Source organism: Gossypium raimondii, chromosome 9 (genome assembly GCF_025698545.1).
Source record: "Gossypium raimondii isolate GPD5lz chromosome 9, ASM2569854v1, whole genome shotgun sequence".
Lineage (NCBI taxonomy): Eukaryota > Viridiplantae > Streptophyta > Magnoliopsida > Malvales > Malvaceae > Gossypium > Gossypium raimondii.
Window position 1 is genome coordinate 32,709,096 of NC_068573.1, and position 12,637 is coordinate 32,721,732.

The following is a 12,637-nucleotide window of genomic DNA, read 5'->3' on the forward strand; positions in this document are numbered from 1 at the left end:
CTCCATCTGTATAAAAAGCCCCCTCACAAAGCAAACTATTCTCAAACTTGAAACGGTGAATTTTGGGGTTGATAAAGCTAGTGTGTGCTACCAATTTAATTGGAGGATCTGAGGTAGCATTGACAAGGTTATAAAGTTTTCAATTATTGAAAATTTCAAATATACTAGTAATTTAACATACATGCATGGAAATTATGTGTTTAAAACATAAAAAAAAATAGGAATCTAATTTATTTAGAATATGTAAGGGTAATTTAGTAATTTTTCTAATTAAGTTGTTGTCTAGTTAGCTCGTGACACCATCTCAATAATGAATTTAAATAATAATGTATATACATAAACAATGTGGGTGAAACAATTAATATAATAAAAGTAAAATGTATAAAAATATTTGAAGTGGTAAAAATATTTTAGAAATGTTGATGGTAAGAATTTAAATATTAAGATTTATGACTATTGGTTTCAATAAAATAAAATAAAATATTCTCTTAATAATATAATTTGTTTAAAATAAATATTATTATTTTAATAATTTCATTATTTAAGTAGGTGTCGAGTTAACTCATAATACTAACTTAGTCACATAAATAATATATAAATAATTAAACTTATAAGCATTTTGCAGTCAATAAATTTAGATTATAACGATTACATCAATATGCTATATGAAATAAACAAGTAATAGTTTTAAAACTCAAGTTTAAATATTAATTGAGGGAAGTTAAAGTAGTATATATATGTTCACGAAAAGTTATAGGTAATTTTAAATATTACATTAAAAAGAGTAAATTCATCAGAATTTATAATGAGATTGTTAAAAAAAAAGATTTTTTTTTTTAACATATTTCTCATTAAGAGAGATCATCATATCTAGTACCGTATTTTTTTATCCCCAGCCTAAAAGAAGGGAAGTACACTGCAATTCATGTCTACTCTATAGTGAAATTATAACAAAAGCACTTACTCCAACTCCATGTTTTTCAAGCTTCATCAATGGTGACAGCAAATTGTTAGTACAAAACCGATCAGACTATGGCATTAATGTCGAGTGTTACTCGGAACTAGCATTATCCTCCTCCTGCATTTTCACAATTTCAGCCTGTAGTTTCTTCAAGATCTGCCTCTTTTGCATTTCCAATTCCCTATGGAACTCCATTCTCATATTCTCAAGTTCCAACATCTGCACCCTTTTGCTATTCTCGATCTTTTCGTATACGTTGCTGAATTTCCGAATTGAATCAGCAAGCAATTTGAACCAAGAATCATCGTCGCGTTGCCTCTCGAGTCTTCTCTTTTTCGGTGGCAATCCTTCTGAGACATTCTCCTCACTATCGGTTGATTCTGAGATTGTTGGACTATCCCGCATTTCATCTGAAATAGCCTTGTGGATAACACCCTGTTGTGGAGAACTTGACATTAACATGTCCATCTTCTTGAAATAAACCCATTTGCTATTGCTAGTGCTAGTGCCGGTCTCAGCTACCATAGCCTTCTCTTTCTTGTACTTTTTTTTCAGTGTATCCAATCGGTTGCGACATTGAGTGTCGGTCCTTTCAATCTTTGAGACTTCAGAAACTTTCTCTGCAACTTCTTGCCATTCTTCGGCTCGGAGACTCTTCCTCTTGCGTTGTAAAAACCGGTCACCCCACGCATCTAGTAAAACAAATGTCTCACCCTCAGTCCAATCTGTAAGGGGATTCCTCCCGCCACATGAAGGCTTTGGCACTGATGTAGAAGCAACTTCCGGTGCTGCTACTCGACGAACAAATTCATAACTTGACACCAAATCCTTCAGTTTCCTCTTTTTCGGATGCCTCCTCGAGTCAACATCATCATTCTTCTGATTAGAACCTTCATCATCATCATACAATTTGTTGTCGTAGCCATCATCATAGTTTCTAACATATTGATCACCATTAATTTTACAATGATTTTCATCTTCCTCACTCAAATCTTCATCATCTTCTTCCTCGTCTTCATTACCATCAACATATCGATTCCCATTCAATCTAGAACATGAAACATCTCTTACTGGAAGCTTTCCACTACTTGAAGATCGATAACCCTGCTGTTGATTATCACCATATGGATTTGAATGGTATCTAACATCTTCAATCTCATCCATTAAACTAAAATCTAAGCTCAACAGTGAGAAACCCTAATACTATCCCTAAAGATTCAAGCCTAATTCTAAATCAAAATTAAAAAAGAAAAACGTACTTTCCCTACAAATTAATAGCTTCAATCTCAAATTTCATCTTCTTCATCCAACAAAATCCCTAAATTATGAACAAAAAACCCTAACCCCCCCCCCCACCAAAAATAAATCATTTCTCTTCAAAAGAAGAAAAAAACTAAATTCAAGCTTACTCCATTATTATTGAATCAAATAAAAAAACCCATAAAATTTACTGAAAAAACAATCAACTTATTCAACTCTAAGTAAAGGAATTCTCAATCTTTTTTTTAACTTTCCAGTTCTAGATCATTTTATCCTTTCACCAAAAAATCAAATTCCAATTACCGTTTCCTCAAAATGAAATAAAACCCTAATCTTCAATCAAATCAGAATTAAAAACCCAAAAATAAAAAAGCAAAATAAGAACCCATCAAACCTTGCCAGATCTTCAACATGAAACGAAATTTAAAGATATAAGAACCCACTTCGAAATTTAAGCCAGTCGAATATCAAAATTGTGCGTAAAGATTTATGAAAATCCACCCAAAGGGATTGAATAAATAATTGAAAAAAAAATCAAAACAGGGGGTTTTCTTTTCTCGATGTGATTGAAGATATCTTGTGCCACAAACAAACAGAAAGTAATTTTGGCACTCCATGACAGGTTTCTTGGGCCTTCCATTAAAGGAACTGCTGATAATTGAAATTCTTGTTTGAACCGTCAGATCGTCTGACTTTTATTCAGTGAATATCAGCCGTTGGATTACATCAAGTCCTCACAGTAGAAGGGAACACGTGTATGTATTTTATTATTATTTATTTAAAATTTTTTAACTGAAAAAAAGTTGAGTCAAGCTAAACGACAAAATTTAAATAATAATAATATTAGTAATAAAACTTTATAAAATAAAAAAGATAACTGAAAAATCATTACTAGAAGCCAGCTCTTTTTCTTTACAGGTCCACTTTCTCTTTGTCAATTTATAATTCCAGTTGAATAATTTTTATTATTTAAATTTGATTTTTATTTTATATATTCAGTGAAAAATTTACTAAAAATTCTTATTTTTAGAAAATAATAAATATTATTTTAAAAATAATTTTAATTTTCATATAATTTTTTAAAAATTACATAAAATATTATAATTTTAACAACTCACTTTACATTCCAACCAAAATCATAGTTAATTTTTAATTTATTATATAAAATTTGTACTCCACGCGTCATAATTTAATTTCTCTAAAAAATATTTAAAATAAGATAGATGTTTTACCAAAATAAAATTTAATTAAATATTTTGGAATTTTTGGAATTAAAATCAATAATATAAGCATCAAATAAAGTAATTAATTTAACAATAAATAAAATAAATATAAAAAATCCGTAAAATGTATATAAAATAATTTACACATAAATTATGTGTATATTAAATCTAGAATATGATATTTTCATTATAATATTTTTAAAATCCAAAAAATAATAATAATATTTGGAAATACAAATTGATGATCAAGTGGACATTATTTTGCACTGTACAACAAGTGTGACTACTTCACACAAAAAAGAAACTCTTTTTTTTTTCCTTTTTGTCTTCAACTCCAAAAACCAAGATTTTATACACTTTTTTTTAGAAAATACAGTATAAAAATACGTATTTTTTCTTAATCATGGAGAGAGAATAGTGAAGGGAAGAGGAGTATTTCAGAAGCCTCAGTGGCTTACTGTTTTCTCTGATTTTGATGCACTGCAGAAGAAGAAAAAAAATTAAAGTTTTAATAAATTAACAAATTGAAGAAAAAAATGGCAGAAAAAGGAATTTATATAGAAAGAGTTTATGTTTTTGCTAAGCCAAAATAATCTCTCTATCTCATCTGCATTTTGGGTTTCTCCTCTCTCTTTTTCTTTCCTCTTTCAGATTTCAAGTTTTGACAAAAGAAAATTAGGTGGGTTTATTTTATTTTTTCTATTTTCTTATTATTTTAACCCTTTTTTTTAAATTTTTTTGATCAATCTGCATCTTTGAGCATCTGGGTTATCGAAAATGTTTGAGGTTTGTTTGATTTTTAGTTTTTTCCCCCTTAATTTTTTTAGTTTTGATACATGCAGGGGGCCTATTTTTTGTTAAATAATGATTCTTTAGTAATTTTTTTGAGCACCCATTTGATCCATTTGAAGTAGATTTTTGCATCTGATTTTTCGATCATTTTTTTTCCTGAGTTTCTTCTTCATCTTCTGTATTTATTTATTTTAAGCTTGAAATCTCCTCAAATGTGTCTGATTTTAGGAATTTTGAGATTTTTATTATTAATATTAATAATCTGGGTTTTTGTCAGTTCTGAATTTAAATTAATGATTGGCCTAGTTAATTTCTTTTGCTTGATTGTTTATATGATTCATTGTTGCATATAAACTATTTAAAAGGATTGGTATTGTTGTTGTTGATCTGGATTTTTGCTTTTGTTATTTTAAAAGGCAGGCATGGAGGATTTGATTCCTTCAATAATTTCTCCATTGATGCTCTAAAAATGTAATTTAATGAATAGTTCCTATATAGCTTTATTGAGATTTTCCATGTATTTTTTGCTTCTCATGTTGCAATGTTCATATGATTCAAGGATCTTGAATATATATATATATATATATATATATATATATATATATATATTACAGTAGGATTCGGTGATACTTCGGGTTTAGAGCGGAATTGTTATGTTATTATTAGCCTTATTATTGCATCGAAGCTTCCAAATTGTTCTTTCTTTCTGGACTTCAGTCGTGGTTGAATATGATATGATGATATATCTGGATATAACTGTATTTGAGCTATGCTTATCACAATCGAATGTTTTTGTTCGGGTTTCCCTGTACAATGGTTTTGGTATTAGCCCTGTTATTGCATCGAAGTTCCCAATATGCTCTTTCTTTTGGGACTTTTTTTTACGGTTACATGATCAGTTTTTCTTTGCCTATATCTGCATATATAACTCTATTTGAGCCATGCTTATTACTATCGAATACTGTTGTTCAGGATAGCTTAATGGGTGATATTTCTGTTTTCGGTACGATTTTTCCATACAATGGTTTTGGTATTAGCCCTGTGGCTGTTATTGTATCGAAGTTGCCGATATGCTCTTTCTTTTGGGAATTCTTTTTTATGATTATATGATATAATGATCTTTGGTTTCATTTTTTCTTTGCATATATCTGGATATAACTCTATTTGAGCCATGCTTACCACGATCAAATACAGTTGTTCGGGGTAGCTTAATAGATGATATTTCTGTTTTGGTACGGTTTTGCCATGCCATGGTATTAACTCTGTTATTGCATCTAAGCTGCTGATATGCTCTTTCTTTTGGGACTTTTTTTTTGGTTATATGATATAATGATCTTTGGATTCGTTTTTCTTTGCGGATTGCTGGATATAACTCTATTTGAGCCTTGCTTATTACTATAAAATATTGTTGTTTGGGGAAGCTTAATTGATGATCTTTTTATTTTCCGTACGGTTTTGCCATGCAATGGTTTTGGTATTAACCTTGTTATTGCATTGAAGCTTCCGATATGCTCTTTCTTTTAGGACTTTTTTATGGTTGACTATGATATAATGATCTATGGGTTCTCTTTTTTATGCCTATATCTAGATATTACTCTATTTGAGCTATTCTTATTATGATCAAATTTTGTTGTTCCAGGTAGCTTAATCGATGATTTTTGTGTTTTCCATGTGGTTTTTCCATTGTGCTTGCTTCTTTATCGGTTTTAAATTGATGAATTCTTTATTCTGATGCAGTAAGGGGTTGCCGGTTTTCTTGCTAGAAGATTGAGATTTATAGATAATGCGGTGTAAACTGCATGCTTCATAAGCAAATTTAATGGATGATAATCTGATGGCTGATCCTGATTCGGAGTCCATTTTTCGCTCCGATGCATTGGGTTTACGGCATATTAGCAGCTCACTTTTCAATATTCCTGGTTTCCTGGTTGGGTTTAGCGCTAAGGGTTCTTCAGATTCTGATGCGGTACGAAGTCCTACTTCTCCTCTTGATTTGAGAGTTTTTACGAATCTTAGCAACCCTTTTAGTGTTAGGTCTCCTCAATCGCCATCCCAAAATGGTTACCGGAAGAAATGGGATTGTAATAAGATTGATTTAGGCATTGTGAATTTGCTTGCCGATGAAAATAAACCCAATGGTGAAAAACTCGAGTTTCCAAAGAGAAAGAATATAATATTTAGGCCACGGATGAAGACTGAACTTCCTTGTTCCTCGAGGTATTCACACGAATTCCTCGGAAATTCTATGAAATCCAATTCTTTGCCTAGGAATTACATAATTTCACAACTTTTCCAAGCCAGAAAACCCGAGACCAAGTCCGGAGATTCTAGTCTTGTCTTTGGAAATGAGGAAGTGCCATTAGAAACCAAACCAGATTCCTGGCTTTCCCCTTCCTTTATCGCTTCTACCCAAAGCTCTGATTCGAGTCCCAAAATTTTTTGTTCGGAGAATAGAACCATCGGCATTAATAGTTCACCTCAACTGGTAACTAAGCCAAGTTCACTTCCTACACCCCTTGGCCATACCTCGGGATCTCTCTCCGCGCACGAGATAGAGCTTTCGGAAGATTATACTTGTATCATTTCTCATGGTCCGAACCCAAAAACAACTCGCATTTTTGGTGACTGTATTTTGGAATGTCACAACGATGAGTTGACCAATTTTGATAAAACAGCTGAATTAGTGCCTCGATTCGGTAAGAACACGGAGACATCAAGTGCTTACCCTTCTGATGAGTTCTTGAGCTTCTGTTACTCTTGCAAGAAAAAGTTCGAGAAAGAAGATGACATTTATATGTACAGGTTTATACGATTCAGACCTCTCCTCGTGGACTTTTACTTGATTCCTACCTCATAATAACTGCTGAGGCTTTTTGTTTCTTTCCTTCCGATACTTGCAGGGGGGAAAAGGCGTTTTGCAGTACTGATTGCCGCTCCGAGGAGATTTTTGCAGAGGAAGAAATGGAGAAAACCGGTAATAAGACTTCCGATGATTCTCCTGAGCATAGTGACAATGAGGATCTCTTCGTAATAGGTATGCCTGTTAACATGTAATGGGCTATAATGACCGACTGCATTTCTGCAAGGCTTCCATGGTAAGATCGATAAACTTTCCGCAAAGCTTTAACACCTCGATCATCTATTCGTAAAGTGCTGTTTATGTGAATTTATTTGCAGCCTTTGATGATCGAGGCATAAATCGCAAGTCGCAGATAGCACAACATAGATTTTTATTTATAAATCCGGTGATAGATATAAATATATAGACCGGTGTTGCATTATAATTTTGTTTAGATGAGTTAGTAGCGGCCGGAAGCCCCGTCTCATCGGTTTTCCTTTTTTCTAATTTATCTGTTAGTATCGTTGCTCTCCTGTGAGAGTTGTTGTATAAGCCTCTCAAACTTGAAGAACTCATTGTCAAAACTCGAATGTATGCATCGGTGTTCACTCGATTTAATATGCATTCGCTTTCGGACAACGAAATGGAGATCAAACTTATTTGTCTGCCATAGATTCTAGTTTATGCGTGTTAGTGAGGCTCGTGTTCTGCACATATGATATGTTGTTACGATCTCTAAGGATTCTCAAAACACATGAAAACACATATTCGTATCTTATGTTTGAGTCTGAGTAACATACCTATTGAATGCTCCTTTGAAGTTTTTCATTATTATTTTTTGCTCATTTGGAAAATACTTTCACATGAAAATCATTGAATAGAATATGGTTTTTGTGGGTCATGATTTAGAGCCGAACAATTAAGCATCATTTTCAAAACAAAGACAAAAAAGGCAGTGGTCCAATGGATCATTCATTGAATTTCAGTGGGTGGCTTATTGGTTCAGCAACTATTAAATGTGGGTTCATTTCATGCCCTCCGTAACTCTTTCTGCTACTTATATTTGGTTTCCGGTATAAATTATAAACTCACAAAAAATATTTTATTTTAAAAATATAGTTTCATATTTTTATATAAAAATGTTTTTCTTTTTTAAAAATTAAAATTTTTATTATGATAGAAATTTTATTTTTAATATAAATTTTCATATTTTGATTTACTCTTTTATAAAATTATAAAAAATGTTTTTACCAAAATATTTGAGTCCATAATTTTATAAGATTATGAAATTTATTTAAAATTTTATTTTTATGATATTATGTTTCTATCAAAATAATTTATTTTTATAAGTTTTGAAGTTTTAATTTTTTTATTTTAATAATTTTGAAATGACAGGCATCATTGTAAGTTGTAACTTCACCACTGTGACGTGTCAAATATTCATTCAATAACATGAAAAGTTAACATATCGTCACAGGTACTATTTTGTGTAATGTAAACTTAATTCTTAAATTTTCAGTAAAATGAGAATGAGAATGAGAATGATATTGATTTTTGGACACCTTAAATAACTTCAATTTTCCATTAAAATATACCTACAATTTTTTAAAAAATCAACCTTTTTTTTTCTTTTTGAAGAATATGAGAAGAATTAACATTCAAAAAATATATATCATTAAAATTTTGGTAAAGTATTCTTCGTTTTATTTTGATTACTCAATTATTAATATTTTTATTTTAATCACTCAATATTTTAATATTAAATATTTTAATCGCTTTTCTGTTAGTTGTCTAAAAGAAGTCTAACATGGGCTTTGTTTTATTGACCTAATAATAAATTTATTCTTCCAACGTTTACATATTCTATCAATTTAAATCCTAAATCTAATAAAATTAATGTTTACAATATTTGTCATTTTAGTTCTAATTATAAAATTATAAAATATTTTTACATTTTAAAATTTATAGTTATTTTTTCTATCAACCAAACATGTGGAAAACTCATAAATTAAATCTTTCTTTTACAATTAAATTGCAACCCATTTGAGACACTAGACTGAATACTTTTCACCCATTTGAGTGAAAAAGATTAATAGGCATACCTTTTTTTTTTAAATGAAAATTATCGTTACATTTTATTTTAATTGATATTTACCATTGTATTTTTAGATATAAGATAAATTTACTACTATAGCTTAATATTGAATTTTCCCACTTAATTTGTGTTTGATTGAATTTTTCCACTAATTTTTAATTTTTAATTAAACTTTATTACCTAAACTGCAATTTTGAATAATTTAAACAAAAATGTAATAAAAATATTTTCAAAGTTTTATTTTAATAATTAAAATAAAAATTACTGAATATAACTATTAAAATTATTATTTTATTTTGTAAATAAAACTTGTAATGGCCTAAATTCAAGGTTATCGGAACAGTGGTTTCGTAACCACAAATCCGATTTAAAGAGAAAATTATTTTAATATTTTTGCATGAATATTGATATGATAGGAAAATCGTATGAAAATATCGATAGAAAAATTTTACCGATTTAGTGGTTAGTTAGAAAAAGAAATTATTGAAGAAATTGGGTAAAAATAAGATATCGAGACCTCGATCTCGTAAAACCAAGTCGGAAGTATTTTCATAAACATTTATGAAGTGTTAGTAATATGGTATTAAAATTTTGTTAGAAAACTTCTACGTTTGGGAAGTTAATTGAGTGAAAAGGACTAAATTGAAAAGGGTGTAAAAGTTACTAGAAGGATTAAATAGCTCAATTGTTAAATGATGAGGGACATAAATTGAAAATAAGCCCAAAATAAGACCAAATTGGAATATCTAGAATTCTCTTCATATTTTCTTCATTATCATCAGCAAAAAAACGTCCTAGGGTTTATTCAAGCTGGTACTTCATAAATTTTTCACCAAGTGAGTTAATCCTTGCCTTTTTCTTGTAATTATTGTGTTTCTAAGACTTTTACAACTAGGTCCTATTACTAAATTCATTAGCTTTTGATTTCATGAATAAAATTGAAAGTCACCATGGTTGAGTGCTGTAATTTTATGATGAAATAGCATGAAATTGAAGCTTTAATTTGTTTATGAGATGATTTTATTAGGTAATTTCAATAGAAATTGATTTGTAGGACCTAATTGTGAAAAACTTTAGAATTAAAGTCTAGTGCTAAAATTATGATTTCCAAAGGTTATCAAGTAGTTTAAAGTGATATAATAAAGTGTTAATTGAGAAAAATCAGCTCAATTGAGAGGTTAATTGAGTAGGGATGAAATTATCATTTATTGAAAGCTTAAGGGAAAAATGGTAATTAACATCATGCACTAAAACAGTTTTGGACAGCAGCAGTAGTCTAACTTTGAAAAATCACCAAAAATCGTAGAGATTGAATTAGAGGATGAATAAAATTTGAAATTAAATCTTAATTGAGTCTAGTTTCTTATAAAAGAAACGGTGTAAGCAATGGAATTGTAAATAATGATATATAATAGATTTTGTAAGATAAGGTCAGAATGAATTCGGGTTCCCCTGTTCTATCATTGGAAAATCATAAAAATTCTTTACAATGAGATAATTAATTTTTAGTGAAGAGGGGTCTGAACTGTCGAATAGTGAAACAGGGGAAACTTTAAAGAATAAACTGTACTTATTGGCTAAACCAAAAATTCTGAAAATTTTATGGTAATAAGATATGTGAGTCTAGTTTTGGGGAAAATTAGCAGATCTTAATTTGTAGTTCCGTAGCTCAAGATATAAATAATTTAGTGACTATGACTCAGTGAGATAGCTTTGAATGCACTATAAATAATAATAGAATTATAGAGAATGTTACATATGAACATGAAATGTATTAGATTAATGATTAAATTTATTTATTTAGATCTAGAAAATTCAAATACGAAGCTAGATTGAGGAAAAGAAAAAAGTTCGGGATTAGTAGATTTTTGTTTACGAACAAGTATCGAGGTAAGTTCGTGTAATTTGAATTATATTCTTAAATGCTTGAAATATATTTTCTTGATGTGAATATGATTTGGATGTTTATTGTATGATAATTGATGAAGTATTGATATTCTTGATGAAAAGAGAAAATAAATCCCGGTTGAATGAAAGGAAAATTCGATGGATCTTTGAAAAAGAATTGACGTTTAAAATGATCTAACCCAGACGGGTGATCCTATCCTGATATAGCCCTCTCGAAGAATATGTGGAAAATGAATTTAGCCCGACAGTAATCAATTAGGGTGCAATTTAGCTTGGACTGTAATTCGGATCCAAGCTCATTAGAGTAATTGTCATTGCAGGGGATTTAGCCTGGACTGGTAATCCCGACAATACTCTATGATTTTATATTATAGGGGATTTAGCCTGGTCTGGTAATCCCACTGTAAGTATGAGGTTCACGGGAGTGTGCTCTCTGAAATGGAAATGTGCGCACATGAATATGAATTGACGGACCCGGATCTGTAGACTTAGGTGTACCCCTGAAAATCCATCGAAATTCCAAGTAGTTCAAGGGGATAAATATGGAAAAATAACAAGGGAATGGAAATCATGGAATTAATGAGCTCATCAATCATGGTATATATTATTGATACATGGAAATTATTGGACTAATTTGAATGTTGAGTTTGTGCATGATAGGGGAATAATGTATTGAATGGGTGTATGAATGTTTATTGCATTATATTGAAAATATTAGGTAAGTATAATTCTTGTTACATGAACTTACTAAGCACAAAGTGCTTACCCTGTTTCTTTTTCCCCTGTTTTGTAGTGTTAAGAGCTCAGAGGTCGGATTCGGTCAGAGACGTATCACACTATCAACATCAAGATCTCGGTATATAAAGAAACTTTATTTTGGAAATCAATGGCATGTATAAGCTAGTAAATTAAATGTTAATGTGAAATGAATGTATGGTTAGCCATTGGTATGGCTAACAAATTTTGGTTTTGGCATATGATGAGGTTATCTTATGAATACGTTAAATCTATCTTAAAAATATGTTGATTGGTTGTATTGGATTGGTCTCGGTTTAAAATTGCAGGGAAGATTAAATATTTATAAAGGGGTTATATTGAGTTCAAAAAAAAAAAACTTTGGGATTTTGCGAAAATTTTCTTATGGTTTCGATTTAATCCCGATTTGGTCTCGATGTATGTTTTGGGCTTCGGAAGCCCATCCAATGGACTTAATGACATGTTTCGATAAATGAATAGTATTTAACTTGTAATAACGAAAAATTTATTCAATAAAATCTGGTAATACCTCGTACCCTATTCCAGCGACGAATACGGGTAGGGGGTATTACAAAACTAAACATTTTTTTATTATTTTTTTCATAAAATAAAAATTCTATGTTTATTTCATAAGTCTTAATATGATTTTATAAAGCATTGAATATGATTTTTTTTCCATAACGAGCATGAACTATTATCATGAAATAATCAAGTTTCTTTCAAATGCAAGTAACAATGGATAGTGAGAATGAGCAATTCACCTTATCTTAGTACAAGACGGAAAGCCACTAGATAAGATGGTC

At 30.2% G+C, this 12,637-nt stretch overlaps 2 protein-coding genes across 4 annotated transcripts; one reads left to right on the forward strand and one right to left on the reverse strand.

Annotated features, from left to right (window-relative positions):
• Positions 1 to 751: 751 nt before the first annotated feature.
• LOC105799082 (trihelix transcription factor ENAP1) lies at positions 752 to 2,840 on the reverse strand. The gene has a single exon (XM_012629438.2). The coding sequence runs from the start codon at positions 2,123 to 2,125 to the stop codon at positions 1,052 to 1,054; it is 1,074 nt and encodes a 357-aa protein (XP_012484892.1). The 5' UTR covers positions 2,126 to 2,840; the 3' UTR covers positions 752 to 1,051.
• A 946-nt stretch (positions 2,841 to 3,786) lies between these two features.
• LOC105799083 (FCS-Like Zinc finger 10) lies at positions 3,787 to 7,745 on the forward strand. Of its 3 annotated transcripts, XM_012629440.2 has the most exons (4): positions 3,787 to 4,123; positions 5,974 to 7,038; positions 7,137 to 7,331; positions 7,414 to 7,745. In XM_012629440.2, exons 2-3 carry the CDS (start codon positions 6,056 to 6,058, stop codon positions 7,288 to 7,290), a joined length of 1,137 nt encoding a protein of 378 aa, XP_012484894.1. In that variant the 5' UTR covers positions 3,787 to 4,123; positions 5,974 to 6,055; the 3' UTR covers positions 7,291 to 7,331; positions 7,414 to 7,745. The 3 variants fall into 3 exon arrangements, with proteins under 3 accessions (XP_012484894.1, XP_052477337.1, XP_012484893.1); XM_052621377.1 differs by having other exon boundaries at positions 3,787 to 4,230; positions 7,137 to 7,745; XM_012629439.2 differs by having other exon boundaries at positions 7,137 to 7,745.
• The last annotated feature ends 4,892 nt before the right edge of the window (positions 7,746 to 12,637 follow it).